The 21313-nt window shown below is 38.5% G+C and overlaps 2 protein-coding genes across 2 annotated transcripts in view; one reads left to right on the top strand and one right to left on the bottom strand.

Annotated features, from left to right (window-relative positions):
* Nucleotides 1-2890: 2890 nt before the first annotated feature.
* On the top strand, nt 2891-7297 carry FAM237A (family with sequence similarity 237 member A). The gene is made up of 2 exons (XM_068967052.1): nt 2891-3302; nt 7158-7297. Exons 1-2 carry the CDS (start codon nt 2891-2893, stop codon nt 7295-7297), a joined length of 552 nt encoding a protein of 183 aa, XP_068823153.1.
* A 2866-nt stretch (nt 7298-10163) lies between these two features.
* The window catches only part of DYTN (dystrotelin), a 67265-nt gene continuing 56115 nt past the window's right edge, over nt 10164-21313 (bottom strand). The window contains 1 exon segment of the mRNA XM_068968476.1: nt 10164-10267. Coding sequence (XP_068824577.1) covers nt 10164-10267 — 104 coding nt within the window.

A 21313-nucleotide genomic window follows, 5' to 3' on the forward strand; every position in this document is an offset into this window, starting at 1 on the left:
TGTCTTTGGTAAACTTTGCTATAAGCCTGGGTTCCTCCTTGTGCCCCTCTGGAAGGTAACCATGGATACTGGTTTTGAGCTGGCACAAAAACTTTCAGTTAGTGGAGGCTACAAGTGGTTTTCAGGATGCCTAGAGAGTTTTGGGGTGAAGGGACAAAGCCCGGAAACACTGACATAGGTAAGACCTTTGCCTTGGGCTCCTGGTCTGGATGTATTTCATTTAGGGTGAGCCCTAAAGCTCAGCAGAGTCCCTAAAAGGTGACAGGTCTGACTAGGATATTAACTAGCTTTCAGTTGAAAACCAAAGAGAATCCCAGACATCTCCTTTTCTTGGAGAGCAGGACCCCCCTCTGTGAAATCTGAAGCAGAGTGTTGATGCAACCAATACCAGCAGCAATCCTGGGGTCCTGGGGTGATCCAAGACACAAAGTCTGGAGACAACAGGTCTCCTGTCCCCAGTCAAAGGGAGCTTCCAGCAGCAACTTGTCCACACCCACCTTCTTGCCCCAAAAGTGTGTTTCTTTTCGTAGCCCAGGACCATAGGCAGGCAGGAGATATTCACACTCAGGGCGTCTCCCTGAGGCACCTTCATCTCCTCTGAGCCCTTACTGACACCTGGGAGGGCGCCGAAGAGCATTCTCCCTCCTAGGGGTCCTGGGTCTTCCCTGCCATTACTTTATTCTCAAACAAGGCACGTCTGAAGAGTAGAGATCTGGGGAGCCCCACTCGCTCTTAGACGGGAGCGGAACTGGGTCCCAACTTTCCAATTTCGGCCGACCGAGTTTCGCCTCTCAAGGTAGGACCAGGAAGCCAATCGCACCAACGCTCGACTGAGCAGGGTGGGTGTGGGTCAGAGTCAAAGAAGTGTGTGCCGCTAAGCCTGCTTGTTTCCTGAAGCGAAATTTTAAGGGGAGGGAGAGAAGAAGAGGGTGTGGGAGATGGAATTGGGCGCGAGAGGTGCCGGCCTTTTCCCGGGGCGTTTTGACGTAGACTTGAAGAGGCGCCGAGCACTCCCACTGCTTAAGAAGAGACACCGTAGCCATCAGGACGCCGAAGCTGGGGACTGTCGCTTGCTCGGGGAGCAGTCTGAGCATTTCCTCTCCACGCACTCTGAGGAATCCAGAGAGGGCTGCAAAGGTAAGTGAGAAGGGGCGCCCTTCTGCCACCTGGGAGTAAAGCCGCGGAGTAAGGAGTCTCGTGGGGCACAAAAGACAGCGAGTGTCCCAGGCAGCTCCGCCCTGAGGAGGGAGAGACGGTAGAACCAGGCTCAGGATCGAGACGTGGGGAGCACCCCGCGAGACTTGTAGCAAGACAGACGCAGGACCCCAGGGTTGGGGAACTTACAGGCTCGGGGAAGACTCGAAACGGAAGGGAACACGAAGAAGCCTAGGTGAGCGCTGTGGCGCCAGCAGACAGCGAATCCCGGATTCTCCAACTTCAGCACCCTGGACAGTGTCCCGCCCTTGGTCTTCCGATAAACTTAGCATTGACACAGTTTTAACTAAGGAAAAACTAACTTTGCATCTCCTCGACTTTAATATTTTAGTTCAGAAGAGTTTGATTTTGTTCATGTCAATATCCTGTGTAAATAATCTGAAATACAGAGGAAATGTTTTTAAATAGCTTTGTATCTCAATATGCCTCTTCAGGAATGTGTCTATTCAAAGACAGTTTCTGAAATATTGATTTAACCCACTCCAGTATTCTTGCCTCTGGGAAATTCCATGGTCAGAGGAGCATGGTGGGCTACAGTCTATGGGATCATAAAAAGTCGGATACGACTTAGTGACTAAACAATATGTTTTGCTGTTATACAGAAGAGAAAGATTCATCTTATGGTGTTATCATTAAGCATTCTAATATAGACATATCCTCAAAACAATTCCCATGAGCTGTGCCTGGCTTGCCTTCATGATACTAACATCTAGAAGATTTGGAAATATAAGGTAAAAGTGAAAGTGAGCTGTATATAATCTCCTGCTTTTTCTTTAGGGTTAAGTGTGATATAGTCTGTGAAGACTCAGAAAGCCATTTTCAGGGACAAATTATTATGTTAAGTACATCATTTCTCACTGGACTTGTCTGAAGTTAAAAGCAATTTCAAAGTGTGTAAGGATGTCTTGGTTTTATTGCAACAGGCTTTGAAAGCCAGAAAAGTTGAACAAGAGACAAATAATTTTTGTTAAAATATTTGAGATTTATAGCAAGAAGAGAAAAATGAGAAAATACCATTTTTTTGTGAAAATTATGTAAAAATTACAGAATATTTTAGATGTTTGTAAAATTAATTGTACAATATTTATTAATTCTAGTCTAATCAGTTGAATATATATAAGTATTATAAGTGTATAGATAAGTATATATCCCATACTTTTAACACACTGTCTTGTGTTTATTTTTATTTATAACATTTTACAATTCATATGCCTTTTTTAACAGTGAAAGGAACCAGAATAGGAAAGCATTCAGGGTAAAATATGTTCAAATCCTTAATTGTGTGGGAGTCTTGATTTAGGATAGCTAGGCTAAATTATGGTATTATAAAATAATAAAGCCCTGTAGCAGGACTGAAAAATTTCACTTAATACTCCTTTAAACTATATTTCTCAGTACTAGGCGAAAACAGCTTTATTTATCTTACAAAGGAGCATTTTTTAGGAATAAATCTTTCTTAATCTAACTATCATTGTTTTAGGCTACCTGGCTTGACAATGCATCATTTTAGATAAAGTGGGGCTTGTGGGAGGTAAGATAAGCCTTTTCCTGGAGATACTGGTATGTTTCCATTGCTGGCACCAAGGTTCTTAAAGGACATAATTATTTTCTTTACTGAGTAGAGCACAAGTAGGGACTCATATGAAATATTTCCATCTTGTGCAGTTTCAAGGTCATGGCCGATCCTGGAAACAGAGGAAAGATCTACCACCCCTTGAATCTCACCTGCTCCCTGCTCATTGTGGGGATGTGCTGTGTGTCTCCTTTCTTCTGTCATAGCCAGACAGATCTGCTGGCTCTTAACCAAGCTGATCCTCAGTGCTGGGAATCTTCTTCAGTGCTCCTCCTGGAAATGTGGAAGCCTCGAATCTCCAACACTGTTTCAGGTTTCTGGGATTTTATGATCTACCTGAAGTCATCTGAAAACTTGCAGCATGGGGCATTGTTTTGGGATCTGGCCCAACTCTTCTGGGACATCTATGTGGACTGTGTTCTCTCCAGAAACCATGGCTTAGGAAGAAGACAATTGACTGGAGAGGAAGTGAAGATCTCAGCAGTGCATCCACAGCACACAGGGAGAAAAAAAGGTGGTCAACCCCAGGCCCCATGTCTCTTGAAAGGGTCAACCAAGTATGAATGTGCTGAATTGTGAGGAACAGGGAAATGGCTTTAGAGGAATCCATTGCCACACATAGTCTTCTTGGGGGTGAACCCAAAGAACACACAAATGATAGGAAGATACATAACACTTCCTTTTGTAATTTGCAGTAGCTTTTTTAAAATCAACATATTGTCCTCATCTTCATATTTCTGGTAAATAGCAGCAAAGAAGAATCAGATAGACAAGTAAGAAAAGATATGATTTCTAAAACACAATATCAAGGTATAAAGGGATGCCCCAAAATTTACATTTTTTTTTCAGTTAGGCTGAACATTGGTAGTCATAACCTGTGTTTACTTGCTATGGAATCAGGAAGATTTGAATATAAGCCTGAGGAACACCTACAGCACACAAGCTCTTACCCCTTTTAAATAGAAAAAATAACCCAAATGTTTTCATATAAATGGGAGGACTCCTTGAGATTTACTTAGTTGGTGATATAAATGGTAGAAAAATCATCTGGCTTGCAAATTCACTCTTCCTTGTTTTCTGAACAAATCTCAAATAAGTAATTAACTTCAAGCAAGCTGAGTAATTAATTTTTAAAAATCTGGGACTTCCTACAAATTTAGATTTTTCATTGAATAAATATATATTCAAATATGTAATATTTGAATATATATTAGTCTTCAGTCTTATATATATCAGTCTTCTCTGGGGGCACTAGAAAAAAATTTCCTTTACAGAATTAGAATGAGGGTGAATGAAGCACTGTGAGTAAGCTGTGAGGTAACTTAGCCTTATTCATACTGTTTTTGTTCCTTTTTCTATGTTGTTTTCAACCAATGAGCTTCTAAAACTTGCAACAAGGGCTGTTCGAGTGGTAGTAACTGTTTATGAAGTAGTGGAAACTGAAGAATAAAATAAATTTTTATTTGTACATTTTGTTGTGAGAATTGTCATATAATTGTAAAATGGAAAAATCTATTAAAATAGCAATTAACAGTGATAGTTCTAGATAAATCTTTTCTCAAGATATTGGAGAACCTTTAAATATTTAATTTGTTTTAATCTCAGTAACAAAAGATATGATTAACTGACCCATAAAACCAGATAATCCACTGGTATTATTTATACATAAATTTATTGTTTTGGCAAGTGTTATTGTCACTTAGAGGAAATATTGTCACCTAGAGGAAATATTCTTTCACCAGCTTAGTTACTAAAGCAGAAGTACAAAATTAGTGTCTATAAATGTCGGTTGCCAATATTTTAAAAATATTTTGAACAGAGGCTGCCGAGATAGTGACATTAGTAAGCACTGTATATTTTCTTCATGTGTACTGTAGACTTTTTATCCCATCACTCTTATCCTATATAGCTGTTGTACTCAAATTACTACCAGTATTTCTTGGTTTTGTATTTTACACTCACTTTGAATTACTTTATCTATAGAATAAATGAAAATAATAATATTTGTGTTCAACTTAACATGAAAATAATCTATAAATATGTCACATATAATTATATTATAACTACTTATATATTATATACTATAATTCTATATTATAATTATGTATATATACATAGAATCTCAAAAAATGGTTTCAGTTTGCTTGTTTGCAATAGGCTATCGAAATAGCCTGAGACTACATGTAATTTTCTGAGCACACTTCAACATTTCTATCTTTAAAAAAATCTAATGGATGTGTCCTCGGCATTGGAACTCACTTCCTTCATCTCGCTACAGGGATGCTATTGACCCAGCTGGTCTGAAAACTTTGCAAGCAGTAGGACTAAACATTGTACTTTATTGAAGTTATTTTAATGTTTGCCATAAACAATTGTTGCATACCAGGAAGTAAGACTTTCCATTTGTACTGTATAGTCACAGTCAAAGAGGGTCTTGGGTCAAGGAGACACCATGTTTTAAAGCTAAATAGTTGCGGGAACATCGAGATTTTATCTCAAGAGGCCTGATTAAATCTCTAGTGGCTCAACGAGACTCTGGATGTACCTGCACAGATTCTCCACTAATTTTTTTTCTTTTGTCCCCAGGGAATTAATATTCTATCAGGTTGGGATGGGGTGAGAGTGAAGAGGTGTTTGTCCCCATAGTTCTCAGGAAAATTACATCATCAGAGCAGAAGAGAAGAACTAAATTAAATGTCTCCATAAAACCTTTTTGTAAAGGTTCTTGCTATTTTGATGGCTTCAAGTTAAATAGTTTAAATACACTTGAATAAAGTTGCAATGAATCATGCCTTATTAAAAACACCGAACTCCTATATAACTTTGTATATTAATATATTTGTTAATATTGAGTCAGGAAATACAAAAACAAGAGATATCAAATAGCTATATAAACTTGGGCAAGCTAATTGACTTATTTAACTCTTAGTTTCTCCATCTGAAAAAGAGGGGTATGGAAAAATTTAGAAGACCCATAATGTCTCTTAAGGTTCTATGTTCCGATGTTCTGTGACTTTATAAAAAATAAATGTATGAAAAGCATGGATTTACCTATAGAAAGAATCTGAAAGAGCTTTTTACTCCAAGGATAACTTCCTGAGCTTAGTGATGAGCTACACACTGTGGTGCTTTATAACAATGATAAGCAGGAACAGAGGTGATCCAGAAATGAGAATTGCCAAAATTCTGAGAACTGAAGATATCATTGTTTGAGAAAAGACTTAAAAGGGCATCATTAATTTGTCTAGAAAAATACAAGCTAATAACTGAATGTTGAAATATTCAGAAGACTGAAGAGGTTATACCCAGTCTTAAGTACTAAATTATGATGGATTCTGTGTAGGCAGAGAGGCAGAGAGAATGAGAGAGAAAATGATAAATTGATTTAGGAAAAGTGTAAGCTGATAATGTCTCCCAAGTAGAAAATAACAGAGTTGAGGTTAACTTATGGGTTCATAAAGGCTTCAATACAAATGAAAGGATTTTTACGCATATCCTTGGTGGTATCAAAAGTGATGATTTCTTGCTTCAACAAATCTTGCTCTGTCCCTGAGAGGAGCAGAAAAACTTGCCTTCCTGAGCTTGGTAGTTTGGATGGTCTAGAAAAATTGTGAGTCTTTGCTTTCCTCTTTGACATGAAAATTAACATTTAGGTTTATAATTTGATGATGTTTGCAGTTGGTGTCTAGCTGACAAATGTTCATAGTGCTTATTTTTTAAACACTAAGCAGAAGACAAAACAATGCTTTAAAAATACAAATTAGATTGACAAATGCTTGATTTTCTACTTTACTCACTATAAGAAATTTTGTAAGTAGCATATTCAGAAATTACTTATCTAGAAATCTTTCTAAAGAAACATTCAGAGCTGTAGTCAACTTTGCAGTACAAGGTTCTTCATTGCAATATTATTTATAGTAACAGAAAATTGGAGATAATCTAAATGTCCCATAGTTGGGTAATGGTAAATTAAATTATGGCATAAAGTATATATGCATAAAATTATGATTCTCTTTGGAAGATTATACTATGAATGGTTTAGAGTTTTTTTAATTTTATATTATATAACAATTTTAAACTTTTCTAGTCAGAAAAGTATATTTTAATACATCTTAATCCAATAGGAAATGTATTTCTTATAATCTACTTAATTCATATTACATAATTAAACCTTATAGGACACAAAATTTTGCATAAATAAAAATTTACACATATACCTCTGCAATAAATTTATACAGAATCTTAACTGCAGAGTGGCAGAAATAGTAGAGTGGCAGAAAACTTTCTTTGTAAAACCAAGTCATTGATGTTTAATCAGCCTGAAAATATTTTGGTGGTCTAATGATTAGTTCCTTTTCTTTACTTCCAGGTGCCTATTCTCAACAACCAAGAAACCCTTCCCTAAAGAAGAAAGAGTTGATTGAAGACTTGATAAGCATGCATGTGCATAGGAGCAGATCGAAGTTCATTGGAAAAGCGACCAGTGGCCTGGAAACAAAGAGAAAATAAATCTAACCTCAGAGCTACACACATCTTGGCATTTAAACAAATATATATATATATTTTTTGACTATTGATCATTTACTTGAAATGGTGGGAGTGTAAAAAGATAAATATTAAGCCACATTGTCTCAGAGTACTTAGCTTTATTCTTTTAGGCTTCTAGCACATTCCTTCAAATGGTAACACTGCTGTCAGATCATCCCACTGTCTGAAAGAGAGGACCTGTGCATGCTAAGTTGCTTCAGTTTTGTCTGACTCTTTGCGACCCGATGGACTGTAGCCCCCAGACTCCTCTGTCCATGGGATTCTCCAGGCAAGAATGCTGGAGGGGTTTGGATGGGGCTACTCAGATTTTTTGTATTCATTTTGGTCATTGTCTTGGGGTGTTAACATTGTTAATGAACTAGAGTGCTAGACATTTAATTTGAATACACTGCATGGCTTCAAAGACATCAATCACTGAATTACTTATGCACAGGCATATGAGACTATACTTACTAATTACCTAAATCTTGTTTGAAAGAATATTTTTTAATATTTTGAACTGAATGATGCAAAAAACAAAATGAAACAACTGGAAAATAAAGCATTCTACTAACAGAAACAAAATTAATAAAAGCTCTGGACCCCAAGTAATGTTACTGAAGTCTTTTTATTTCAACATTCAGTGTTACCGTTAATGATAATCCAAACTCTAACAAAATAGCAGTAAGTATAAATTTTTTCTCCAATTAGTATATTTTCTATTGGATTAAATATTAAGACTATAATTGATAACACTTTGCTTTGAAAAACAAACTAAAAATAAAAAAAGCATTATAAGAAAAGAACCCATAAAAATATTTTTCCTCAAAATGACCAGGCCTGAGTAAGGTTCATCACAAAGAAGTCCAATTAGCAAATTTATTTGAGTTCCAGACACAATGCTATTTTTATCTCTAATTATGCTCATCTCGCCAGTCATTTCTGACTATTATAACTGACGGTTGAAAACCAGTTTGAATTTCAGCTATGTTAGCAATTCACTTGCTTTCCTAGATCCAAAGGAAGTCTCAGTAAGTGTTTTCACTGAAGGTTTAGGGCCTCCTTAAATGATAAATCTTACCCAAAGGGTTAATATTAGAAGATATAGCTGCATCTGAAAGTAGCTTACCTTTGTGCTACTTTCACTAATGAAATAATCAATTTCTTAAAAAGTATCACGTAAACTCATTATCTGTTATACATCGCTGAAGAGATGCCATTCTTGCAAGGCTTGCCCCTTACTCCTCCTACACCTCGGTACTACACGAGAGGGGCTGCCAAGTTTTTCTGATGCTTTGTGAGCCATCTAGTCTCTGGTGCAATTAATCAATTCTGTCTTTGTAGAATGCAAGCAGCTGTAGACAACATGTAAATACATGAACATGGCAGTGTTCCAATAAAACTTTGCTTGTGGACACTGAAATCTGACTCCAAGTCATTTTCAAGTGTTAGAAAACATTATTCTTCATTTGACCTTTTCCAATTATTATTTTTTTAAATGTAATAACCTCTCTTCATTCACAGCCGTTACAAAACTGGCAGTAGGCAGATTTGACCCTTGGGCTGTAGTTTGCTGACCAGTGCTCTGGGGCATCCTTATCAAACTTGTAAGGAACAAGATGGGAGGAAGTAAGAAAGAGTGAATATGCTGAATAACAAAACCAAAAAAAAAAAAAAAGAAAAAAACCCTCATGTTAGACTGAAAAGCAAATTCAAAAAGATTAGGATGAGATTGAATAGGAGTAACATAGTCCTAACCCTACCCAGCTGGACATTATTTCACTTTGGAAACATTACTAGAAGTTATGGATCATATGAAAAAGAGCACACAGTCTCTCTAAATGTAAGACAAACTGCACATCCAGACAATAGGTGAAATAATGGAACCAAAGCTATTTTTATTGAAAGTTGAAAGCAGTGGTTGGAGTACAGGCTCAAGAGCTGGGTTCGAACCTCAACTTCATCAAGTAGTGACCAAACGACTTTGGACAAATTACTGACCATCTTGGTGCCTTAATTTTCTTATAAAATGAGATATCTATTTACTAGGTTTGTTGTGAGGTTTAAATGAGCTAGTATATATATGGTGTGTAGAAGCTAAACACTCTCCCAGTTAAAAAAATGTTAGCTACTACTTTGAACTTTATTCAGTGAAATACCCTAATCATACACACAGAGGAGGGAAGCACACAAGTCCTTTGATCAAATTCATTGAATGTGAGATTTTAGTGAGAAACATTTATGTTTTAAAATAAATTTATTCTGAGATAATTGCAGAGACATACACATTGTAAGAGCTAATACAGAGACATCCTCTTTACCCTTCATCCAGGTTCCCTCCATAGTAACATCTTGCATGACTATAGTACAATAACAACCAGAGAACTGACACTGGTAGAATCCGCACAGTTTATTCAGATCTGACCAGTTCTGCCTGCACTCGTGTGTGTGTGTTTTTGTTCTTTGCCAAGCCTGTTCTCCAGCAGAAGCATCTGGACAGAAAATTATGTCATCAATTCGAAAATTTAGATATTAAAGAAGATAGTTGCACAAATTCCTGTAGACCACACACTTGACTACGACTACCAATGTATTCAAAGAAAGGGCCTGTATTGGAAGCACAGCACAAGTAGATTTTAATTGCTTCTTCTTTCCATTTCCCTCTACCCATCCTCACTCCCAAGGCTTTACTCTGAAGAACTAAGACACAAGAGTAGAGAGATTAAAAAAATAAATTTTCATCATGCTTCATACCAGACTATCAAGAAAGAGGTTTAGTGCGGTCAGTACAGATTTTGAAAACATGTTTTGTGATCACCTTAAGGGGCCTTGGTATCTGGGTTCCTTTTCACTTCAGGTTGGTCAAGGTAATCTGATCAATAAGGGCAGAGAAGGCCCTGCACACTCGCTCAGCTCCACAATATAGGTCCAGGTTTACTGAAGATTGCAGGTCTGAAATCAACAAACAGGAAAGTCCTTCAGAGAAAGCACCTGTAGGTCCTTAAACTGATCTTAATAAAGTTCTAGCACAGAGAAGAACTAAAATCCATCTCTCTTCAGTTCCTGGTGGCAATGCTCTTTCTCTAAGCTAGCCTGCAAATGAGATGGGTATCATTTACCATGATCAGTTACCAATCGAGACAAGTTGTGGTTCTTAAAGAGAATTTTCCCATAGGTTCAAGCAAAATTCTGAGTAGCCAGAAAGCCCCCTCTTGAGCAGCAGTTTTCAAACTCTGGTGTATGTTGAAATCATCTTTGTTTGTTGTGTTAGTTGCTCAGCCATTTCTGACTCTTTATGATCACAGGGACTGTAGCCTGCTAGTCTCCCCATCTGTGGAATTCTCCAAACAAGAATACTGGAGTTGGTTGCCATTTCCTTCTCCAGGGGATCTTTCTGACCCAGGGATTGAAGCTGGGTCTCCTGCACTGCAGGCAGATTCTTTACCAACTGAGCCACCAAGGAAAACCTAAAATCACCTGGAGAGTATTAAAACAGATTGCTAAAAAACAAAACAAAACAAAAACAGATTGCTAGGTTGCAGGTTCAGAGTTCAGATTCAGTATGTACAAGGGTTAATTTAATGTGTCAATTTGAATAGACTGTGGTGCTTGGATATTTAGTAAAATATTTTTCTGCGTGTATCTGTGCAGGTGTTTCTGGATGAGGTTAACATTTAAATGAGTAGACTGAGCAGAGCAGAGTGCCCTCCCTAATTAGGTGGATAGAACTCATCCAATCAATTGAAGGCTTGAATAGAAAAGGTCTGAGTAAGAGAATTCCTTCTGCCTGATTGTTTTCCAGCAGAGACATCAATTTTCTCCTGCTTTTGGACTCAAAAGGAGACATCAGTTCTGGAGAACTCAGACTGCTATAGTATATCGGGGATGGGACCCAAGAAATTATGTTCCTGATAGGTTCCTGGGTGATACTGATGCTAGCCTAGGGACGATGCTTTGAGACCTCTGCTCTAGAGTTACTGATTAATGGTTTGAGTGGTCCCCTATGATCTATTGTAATAGGAATCGTGCTCTAGAAAGATCTTCAGTTTGGCAATTATCAACCAAAAAATAGATATGCATACCTTTTAAGCTAAAAGTTCCACTTCTAGGAATTGATCCTACAAACATATTTACATATGAGTACAAATATATATGCCATAAGTATACTCACCAAAACATTCTTATGCTAATAAAAAATTGATAGCAACTTAATTACATGCCAATAAGTAAATTATTGTATATTTATACCCTTGGATATTATGTAGCACTTTAAAAATGACATAGCTCAATGTCTAAGGTATATTGGCAAGTGAAAAGAGCAAAAACAAGTACAATCTAATTTATGTTAAGAAAGTAGAGACACATAAATGCAAAGAAAAAAAGTCTGAAGAAAAATTCACTAAACTGCCAACAGTGTTTACTTCTGAGAAACAGGTGTCAGGTCATGATGGTGAATTCATTTTTAAAAAGTATGTGCACTTGGTCATTTTAATTTTACGATGAGCATGTCGTATAATATTGTTTGTGTAATTAATAAAAATAAGATCGCAGGAAACAAAAACTTGGAAAGGCTTATTTTGTTAGTTATACACTTCAGTTACGTGATTTATTTTGGCTCCATCTGTACTGTTTTCTGTTGAACATAAGAGGAGAGGGTTCATGCCTTTTTTTTTTTTACTGTTTATTCTCTAACACTGCTCCAGAACTACAAGAACCTTGAATAAATAATATTCTATTGCCCAAATAAAATCTTGTCCAGAGGCAAACTTATTTTAGAATATTTTGTTTCTCAACCCATAGTTATAAAAACTTTAAATACAGTAATAAAGAATAGAGAAACAACACTCCATTTCATACATTTTAAAAAAAATTTAGTTTTTTTTTTTTTTTAAGTTCCAGTCCCTTGAAACGTTAAAATAGCCGAAGATATGCACCTAGAGCTGACTGTGGCTCACATCATCAACTCCTTATTGCAAATTTCAGGCTTAAAGTGAAGAAAGTACAGAAAATCACTAGGCCAGTTGAGTATGACCTAAACTAAATCCTTTATGTTTATACAGTAGAAGTGACAAATAGATTCAAGGGATTAGATCTGGTACACAGAGTGCATAAGGAATTATGGACAGAAGTTCATAACATTGTACAGGAAGCAGTGACCAAAACCATCCAAAAGAAAAAAAAAATGCAAGCAGGCAAAGTGGTTGTCTAAGGAGGCTTTACACATAGCTAAGGAAAGAAGAGAAGCAAAAGCAAGGGAGAAAGGAAAAGATATACCCAATTGAATGCAGAGTTCCAGGGAATAACAAGCAGGGATAAAAGGCCTTATTAAATGAACAGTACAAAGAAGTAGAGGAAAAAAGTGTTATGGGAAAGACTAGAGACTGCTTCAAGGAAATTGGAGATATCAAGGGAATATTTTGTGAAAGGATGAGCACAATAAAGGACAGAAACGGTAAGGACCTAATAGAAGCAGAAGATATTAAGGAGAGGTGGCAAGGATACATAGAAAAACTGTATGAAAAAAGCTTTAATGATTTGGATATCCATGATGGTGTGACCATTCACCTAGAGCCAGACATCCTGGAGTGTGAACTCAAGTGGGCCTTAGGAAGAAGCATCACTATGAACAAAGCTAGCGGAGGTGATGGAATTCCAGCTAAGCTATTTCAAATCCTAAAAGATGATGCTGTGAAAGTGCTGCCCTCAATACACCAGCAAATTTGAAAAACTCAGCAGTGGCCACAGGACTGGAAAAGGTTCATTCCAACCCCGAAGAAGGTCAGTGCCAAAGAATGTTCAAACTACTGCCCAGCTGTGCTCATTTCACATGCTAGCAAGGTAATGCTCGAAATCCTTCAAGCTAGGCTTCAACAGTATGTGAACTGAGAACTTCCAGATGTACAAGCTGGACTTAGAAAAGGCCAAGGAACCAGAGATTAAATCACCAATATCTGTTGGGTCATAGAAAAAGCAAAGGAATTCCAGAGAAATATCTACTTCTGCTTCATTGACTATGCTAAAGCTTTCAACTGTGTGGATTACAACAAACTATGGAAAATTCAAGAGATGGGAATATCAGAACACCTTACCTGCCTCTTGAGAAACCTGTGTGCAGGTTAAGAAGCAACAGTTAGAGCTGGTCATGGAACAATGGACTGGTTCCAAATTGGGAAAGGAGCACATTAAGGCTGTTCAGGTATGATCAAAAAGAGAGGCCATGTGTCCTACCACCTCCTAAAATCCTTCTTGTTGGAATCCGTCTTGACTGAGCAATGCATGTGCCACCAGGAAGGACCCTGAGTCAGAATGATTGGCTAGAGACAACCCAGAAACTAATCCCATCACCATAAAACCCAAGACTGTGAGCCATATGGCAGAGCAGTTCTCCTGGGTTCCTTTACCCTCCTGCTCTCTGCCCGGGCACCTTTTTCCAATAAAGTCTCTTGCTTTGTCAGCATGTGTGTCTCCTCAGACAATTCACTTCCATGTGTTATACAAGAGCCCACTTTTGGGCCCTGGAAGGGGTCCCCCTTCCTATAACAGGAACATGTGTGAAATCAGTGTGCGTGGGTGCATGCTAAGTTGTTTCAGTCGGGTCCAACTCTTTGCGACCCTATGGACTGTAGCCTGCCAGGCTCGTCTGTCCACAGAGCTCTCCAGGCAATTCACCATGGAATAGGTTACTATGCCCTCCTGCAGGTGATCTACCTGACCCAGAGATCGAACCTATATCTCTTACATCTCCTGCATTGGCAGGTGGATTCTTTACCACTGTGTCATGCAACAGTCCAGAGGAAATTGCAATGGGAAAATGATTCACTTGAATGTAACTAACAATCTATCTGGGCTGTGAATGAATTAAGGATGTGAGAGAAGGCTATCAAAATAATGGGTACAGAGGTTTAAACATATTAGATTATCTAGTCTGTATTACTATTCTGGCAATGGAAATACTGAGCCCATGCTTTCCTTACTAGAATAATTAATTAGGCAAACCAATATATATTGAATATTTACTCTGGACTAAGACCTCTCTCTTGAGCTCCAGATTGCACATGATGATTGCCTCTGATATTTCCATTTGGTTCTTTCCAAGCAGTTCACATTTAATGTGTTCAAAACAGAACTCCTGATGTGTTGACCTCTGTCTCAGCTTTCCCAGCTTTCCTCATTGCAATAAGTATATAACCTTCCACCCAGGCTAAGCCACTGTCACTTGCCTAGACTACAATAGGCTCTCATCCAGTCTGTTTACAAACACTCTTGCCCTTCTTCAAGTAATTTTCCACATAATGTCAGTTTTGTAAAAACAGAAATCTACCCCTTTCTAAATGAATGCCCAGTATCCAACACAGCTCTTAGCACATAAAGTTCAATTAGTATTTGTTGAATAAATGAATGATGAACCAACTAGACTCATTTTTTTCTACCTTCATGGAGCTTAATGCTAGAATTCTGTGTACCATTTCCTATCAAGGATTTTCATATATATGCATATATGTGTGTACATGTATATATGTGAGAGAAAGAGAGAAAGACTTACCAAGACTTCAGTACATACTCTTAGGATTCCTAGGCAGTATATCTACGTATACCTTCATGGCTACTTTTGAGAAGTCTATTTTCTAAATACTTGAGATAAAGATCCAGTGTTGCTTAAGCACTGCTCTTTATTTTTCTACAGTCTGCTGAAGTTCAAGTTTCATTTTCTGATTATTTAAAATAATAGTTTAGATGACAGTTCCAGGTGGGGAAAAAAGGAAACGGAATAATTCTCCCACATCCCCCTTAACCTCGCCTCCTAACCCCATCATCACTCCCTTGCCTTGCCTCTCATCCTTGAAACATGCTGTGGTAAACAGAAGGCAAAGAGAGATGGAAGAGAAGTAGGGGAAAGAATTTCAGAAATTTACATAGGAAATTTCACTCATAAATGAAAAGAAAATAATTTAGAGAGAAAGTAAGACTAGAGTATGCTGCCCTTTTTTGGTCACCATAAAAATAAATAGTGTTAGATGCTCTCTCAAATCTAATTTCTTTACTGCAAGTTTGAACAAATCATTTCCCACTGATTTTCAATCCAACATTTGGAATTTAAATTGGTTTGGGGAGACCCTTCTATACACTTCTTCTTTTCCAGTAAGTTCTCAGAGTCTTCTGAAATTCTGCTACCCTAGATCTTGATACTGAATGACTCTATTCAGTTATGTCAACAACTATGCCCAAGCTGACCGTGAAGCTTGCCATTTTTGTTGCATCTCCTGCACTGGCAGGTGTATTCTTTACATTAGCATTATCCAGGAAGCCCGAGTCATATAGTCATATAAAGTTCATCTTAATTTCCAAAATATGTTGATTTCTTAGCAAAGCGCCAACTCAGAAGGCTAGACAGCTACTAGGATAATCACAACACTGAGTGAATATATTGATAATCTGAGTAAATGAGTATGTTACAAACTATACATCGTTCCAGTTTTTCTAACAATTCTCAAATAAAAAAAAATTAAGGCAGTAAAATGATTAGAAACTTCCTGCTATTATCTGATGCATCTGTAACAGAGATAGAAATAAAATAAAAATGACCAATACGTTAATTCAGTTTGTTTGCCTTTCCACATCTTTGTAAGTGTGGTTATCACATTGTGTCTCTGATTACATTTGGTGTGATTTTGGTAGGCATGCATAGATTATGTACACATTACAGGGGGTATTTTTATAATCCATATCAACAATGGCTAAATTGAGTTTACAAATAGGATTATATTCAATATATCACTAAATGAGGATACAAACTTAATAAGAAACATTTGCATAAAGAATGGCAGTGTTAAACAAATTTAAAAAGTAGCCATGGAGATATACATAGATCCTATGCTTAAAAACCTCAAAGAAATTAAATTGATGTAAAAGAAATAAAACAATAAATTTAAACCTTAGAGATAGTACTTGCTGAATTATCACAAAGTATACAATGCAATAAAACAACAAAAAGGGAAAGGTGTACTTTCCTGTTCATATCATAAGCATGTTTTTATAATAATGCATGCTTCCTGCAGAAGCATCTCAATGGTGCTACGGTAAACGGAAACAGGTAAATTTTTTGAGATATATATTTTTTATATTATCTACGAGACTGAATAATGCTAATCATATCTTTTTACATTATTGCATAATCAGAATTTAAAAATAAACTTTGCCTTTTCATGATTTCCCTTTTAATGATCTAATGATGGGTGTATATATAGATATATCAATATATATGCTGCTGTTTAATCGCTAAGTCATGTCTGACTCTGAGACCCCATGGACTGTAACCTGCCAGGCTCCTCTGTCTATGGGATTTCCCAGGCAAGAATACTGAAGTGGTTTACCATTTCCTTCTCCAGGGGATCTTCCCTACATCTGCCTCCTGAGTCTCCTGCATTGCAGGCTGATTCTTTACTGCTGAACCACCAGGGAAGCCTCCATTCATATGTATGTGCTTAGCCACTCAGACATTTCCGACTCTTTGTGACACCATGCACTGCAGCCTGCCAGGCTCCATTGTCCATGGGGATTCTCCAGACAAGCATACTGAAATGAGTTGCCATGCCCTCCTCCAGGGGATCTTCTCAACCCAGGGATCAAACCCAGGTCTCACAAATTGCAGGTGGGTTCTTTACCATCTGAACCATAAGGGAAACCCAAGAATACTGGAGTATTCCTTCTCCAGGGGAATTTACTGACCCAGAAAACGAACTGGGATCTCTTACATTGCAGGCAGATTCTTTACCAGCTGAACTATCAGGGAAGCTCCATTTATATGTATAGACCTTGGTAAAGCTACTTAAAATAGGCATGGAACTTTTAGATATCAAACTGATCAGTCAGCTCAGTTCAGTCGCTCAGTCATGTTCGAATCTTTGCGACCCTGTGGACTGCAGCACACCAGGCGTCCCTGTCCATCACCAACTCCTGGAGTTTACTCAAACTCATGTCCATTGAGTCAGTGCTACCATCCAACCATCTCATCCTCTGTCAGCCCCTTCTCTTCCAGCCTCTAATCTTTCTCAGCATCAGTGTCTTTTCAAATGAGTCAGTTCTTCTCATCAGGTGGCCAAAGTATTGGAGTTTCAGCAGCAGTCCTTCCAATGAACATTCAGGACTGATTTCCTTTAGGATGGACTGGTTGGATCTCCTTGCAGTCCAAGGGACTCTCAAGAGTCTTCTCCAACATCACAGCTCAAGAGCAGCAATTCTTCAGTACTCAGTTTTCATTACAGTCCAAATCTCACATCCATACGTGACTACTGGAAAAACCATAGCTTTGACTAGACCAACTTTGTTGGCAAAGTAATGGCTCTGCTTTTTAATATGCTGTCTAGGTTGGTCAATACTTTTCTTCCAAGGAGCAAGCATCTTCTAATTTCATGGCTGCAGTCAATATCTGCAGTGACTTTGGAGCCCAAGAAAATAAAGTCTCTCACTGTTTCCATTGCTTCCCCATCTATTTGCCATGAAGGCATGAGACCAGATGCCATGATCCTAGTTTTCTGAATGTTGAGTTTTAAGCGAACTTTTTGACTCTCCTCTTTCACTTTCATCAAGGGGCTCTTGAGTTCACCTTAAATTTCTGCCATAAGGGTAGTGTCATCTGCATATCTGACATTATTGATATTTCTTCTGGCAATCTTGATTGCAGCTTGTGCTTCATCCAGCCCAGCATTTCTCATGATGTATTCTGCATATAAGTTAAATAAGCAGGGTGACAATGTACAGCCTTGACAGACTCCTTTCCCAATTTGGAACCAGTCTGTTGTTCCATGTCCAATTCTAACTGTTGCTTCTTGACCTGCATACAGATTTCTCAGGAGGCAGGTCAGGTGGTCTGTTATTCCCATCTCTTGAAGAATTTCCCACAGTTTGTTGTGATCCACACAGTCAAAGATTTTGGCATAATCAGTAAAACAGAAATAGATGTTTTTCTGGAACTCTCTTGCTTTTTCAGTGATCCAACAAATGCTGGCAATTTGATCTCTGGTTCCTCTGCCTTTTCTAAATCCATCTTGAACATCTGGAAGTTCATGGTTCACCTACTGTTGAAGCCTAGTTTGTAGAATTTTGAGCATTACTTTGCTAGCATGTGAGATGAGTGCAGTTGTGTGGTAGTTTGAACATTCTTTGGCATTGCCTTTTTTTGAGATTGGAATGAAAATTGACCTTTTTCAGTCCCGTGGCCACTGCTGAGTTATCCAAGTTTGCTGGCATATTGAGTGCAGCACTTTCATAGCATCACCTTTTAGGATTTGAAATAGCTCAATGTAATTCCACTATATCCACTAGCTTTGTTCATAGTGATGCTTCCTAAGAACCACCTGACTTCAGACTCCAGGATGTCTGGCTCTAGATGAGTGATCACACCATCATGGTTATCTGGGTCATAAAGATCTTTTTTGTATAGTTCTTCTGTGTATTCTCGCCACTTCTTCTTAATATTTTCTGCTTTTGTTAGGTCTATAGCCCTTCTGTCCTTTATTGTGCCCACCTTTGCATGAAATGTTTCCTTGGTATCTCTAGTTTTTCCTTGAGATCTCTAGTCTTTCCCATTCTATTGTTTTCCTCTGTTTCTTTGCACTGATCACTGAGGAAGACTTTCTTATTGCTCCGTGCTATTCTTTGCAACTCTGCATTCAAATAGATATCTTTCTTTTTCTGCTTTGCCTTTAGCTTCTCTTCTTTTCTCAGCTATTTGTGAGGCCTCCTCAGACAACCATTTTGCCATTTTACATTTCTTTTTCTTGGGAATGGTCTTCGTCACTGCCTCTTGTATAATGTCATGAACCTCCATCCATAGTTCTTCAGGCACTCTGTCTCAGACCTGGTCCCTTGAATCTATTTGTCACTTCCACTGTATAATCATAAGGGATTTGATTTGGGTCATACCTGAGTGGTCTAGTGGTTTTCCCTGCTTTCTTCAATTTAAGTCTGAATTTGGCAATAAGGAGTTCATGATCTGAGCCACAGTCAGCTCCTGGTTTGTTTTTGCTAACTGTATAGAGCTTCTCCCTTTTTGGCTGCAAAGAATATAATCAATCTGATTTCAGTATTGACTATTTGGTAATGTCCATGTGTAGAGTCTTCTCTTGTGTTGTTGGAAGACGATGTTTGTTATGACCAGTGCGTTCTCTTGGCAAAACTCTGTTAGCCTTTGACCTGCTTCGTTTTGTACTCCAAGGCCAAATTTGCCTGTTACTCCCAGTATCTGTTAACTTCCTACTTTTGCATTCCAGTCCCCTATAATGAAAAGACATCTTTTTTGGGTGTTAGTTCTAGAAGGTCTTGTAGGTCTTTATAGAACTGTTCAACTTCAGTTTCTTCAGCATTACTGGTTGGGGCACAGACTTGGATTACTGTGATCTTGAGTGGTTTGCTTGAAAATGAACAGAGATCGTTCTGTCGTTTTTGAGATTGGATCCAAGTACTGCATTTCAGACTCTTTCGTTGACTATGAGGGCTACTCCATTTCTTCTAAGAGATTCTTGCCCTCAGTAGTAGATATAATGGTCATCTGAGTTAAATTCACTTATTCCAGTCCATTTTAGTTAGTTGATTCGAAGTGTCAGTGTTCACTCTTGCCATCTCCTGTTTGACCACTTCCAATCAGCCTTGATTCATGGACCTAACATTCAGGGTTTCTATGCAATATTGCTCTTCACAGCATCGGACTTTACTTCCATCACCAGTCACATCCAGAACTGGGTGTTGTGTTTGCTTTGGCTCCGTCTCTTCATTCTTTCTGGAGTTATTTCTCCACTGATCTCCTGTAGCATATTGGGCACCTACCAACCTGGGGAGTTCATCTTTCAGTGTACTATCTTTTCACCTTTTCATGCTGTTCATGGGGTTCTCAAGGTAAGAAAACTTAAGTGGTTTGCCATTCCCTTCCCCAGTGGACCACGTTTTGTCAGAACTCTCCACCATGACCCGTTCGTCTTGGGTGGCCCTACACGGCATGGCTCATAGTTTCATTGAGTTAGACAAGGCTGTGATCTGTGTGAGTAGTTTGGTTAGTTTTCTGTGGTGGTTTTCTTTCTGTCTGCCCTCTGATGGATAAGGATAAGAGGCTTATGGAAGCTTCCTGATGAAAGAGACTGACTGAGGGGCAAGCTGGGTCTTATTCTAATGGGCAATGCTCAGTAAACCTTTAATCTAATTTTCTGTGGATGGATGGGCTGGGTTCCCTCCCTATTGTTTGACCCGAGGCCAAACTATGGTGGAGGTAATGAAGATAATGGCAGTTCAGTTCAGTTCAGTTCAGTCTCTCAGTTGTGTCCGACTCTTTGCGACCCCATGAATCACAGCACACCAGGCCTCCCTGTCCATCACCAACTCCCGGAGTTCACTCAGACTCACGTCCATCGAGTCAGTGATGCCATCCAGCCATCTCATCCTCGGTCGTCCCCTTCTCCTCCTGCCCCCAATCCCTCCCAGCATCAAAGTTTTCTTCAATGAGTCAACTCTTCTCATGAGATGGCCAAAGTAGTGGAATTTCAGCTTTAGCATCATTTCTTCCAAAGAAATCCCTGGGTTGATCTCCTTTAGAATGGACTGGTTGGATTTCCTTGCAGTCCAAGGGACTCTCAAGAGTCTTCTCCAACACCACAGTTCAAAAGCATCAATTCTTCAGCGCTCAGCCTTCTTCACAGTCCAACTCTCACATCCATACATGACCACAGGAAAAACCATAGCCTTGACTAGCCGCACCTTAGTCAGCAAAGTAATGTCTCTGCTTTTGAATATGCTATCTAGGTTGGTCATAACTTTCCTTCCAAGGAGTAAGCGTCTTTTAATTTCATGGCTGCACTCACCATCTGCAGTGATTTTGGAGCCCAAAAAATAAAGTCTGACACTGTTTCTACTGTTTCCCCATCTATTTCCCATGAAGTGATGGGACCAGATGCCATGATCTTCGTTTTCTGAATGTTGAGCTTTAAGCCAACTTTTTCGCTCTCCTCTTTC

Source organism: Capricornis sumatraensis, chromosome 3, assembly GCF_032405125.1.
Source record: "Capricornis sumatraensis isolate serow.1 chromosome 3, serow.2, whole genome shotgun sequence".
NCBI classification, from domain to species: domain Eukaryota; kingdom Metazoa; phylum Chordata; class Mammalia; order Artiodactyla; family Bovidae; genus Capricornis; species Capricornis sumatraensis.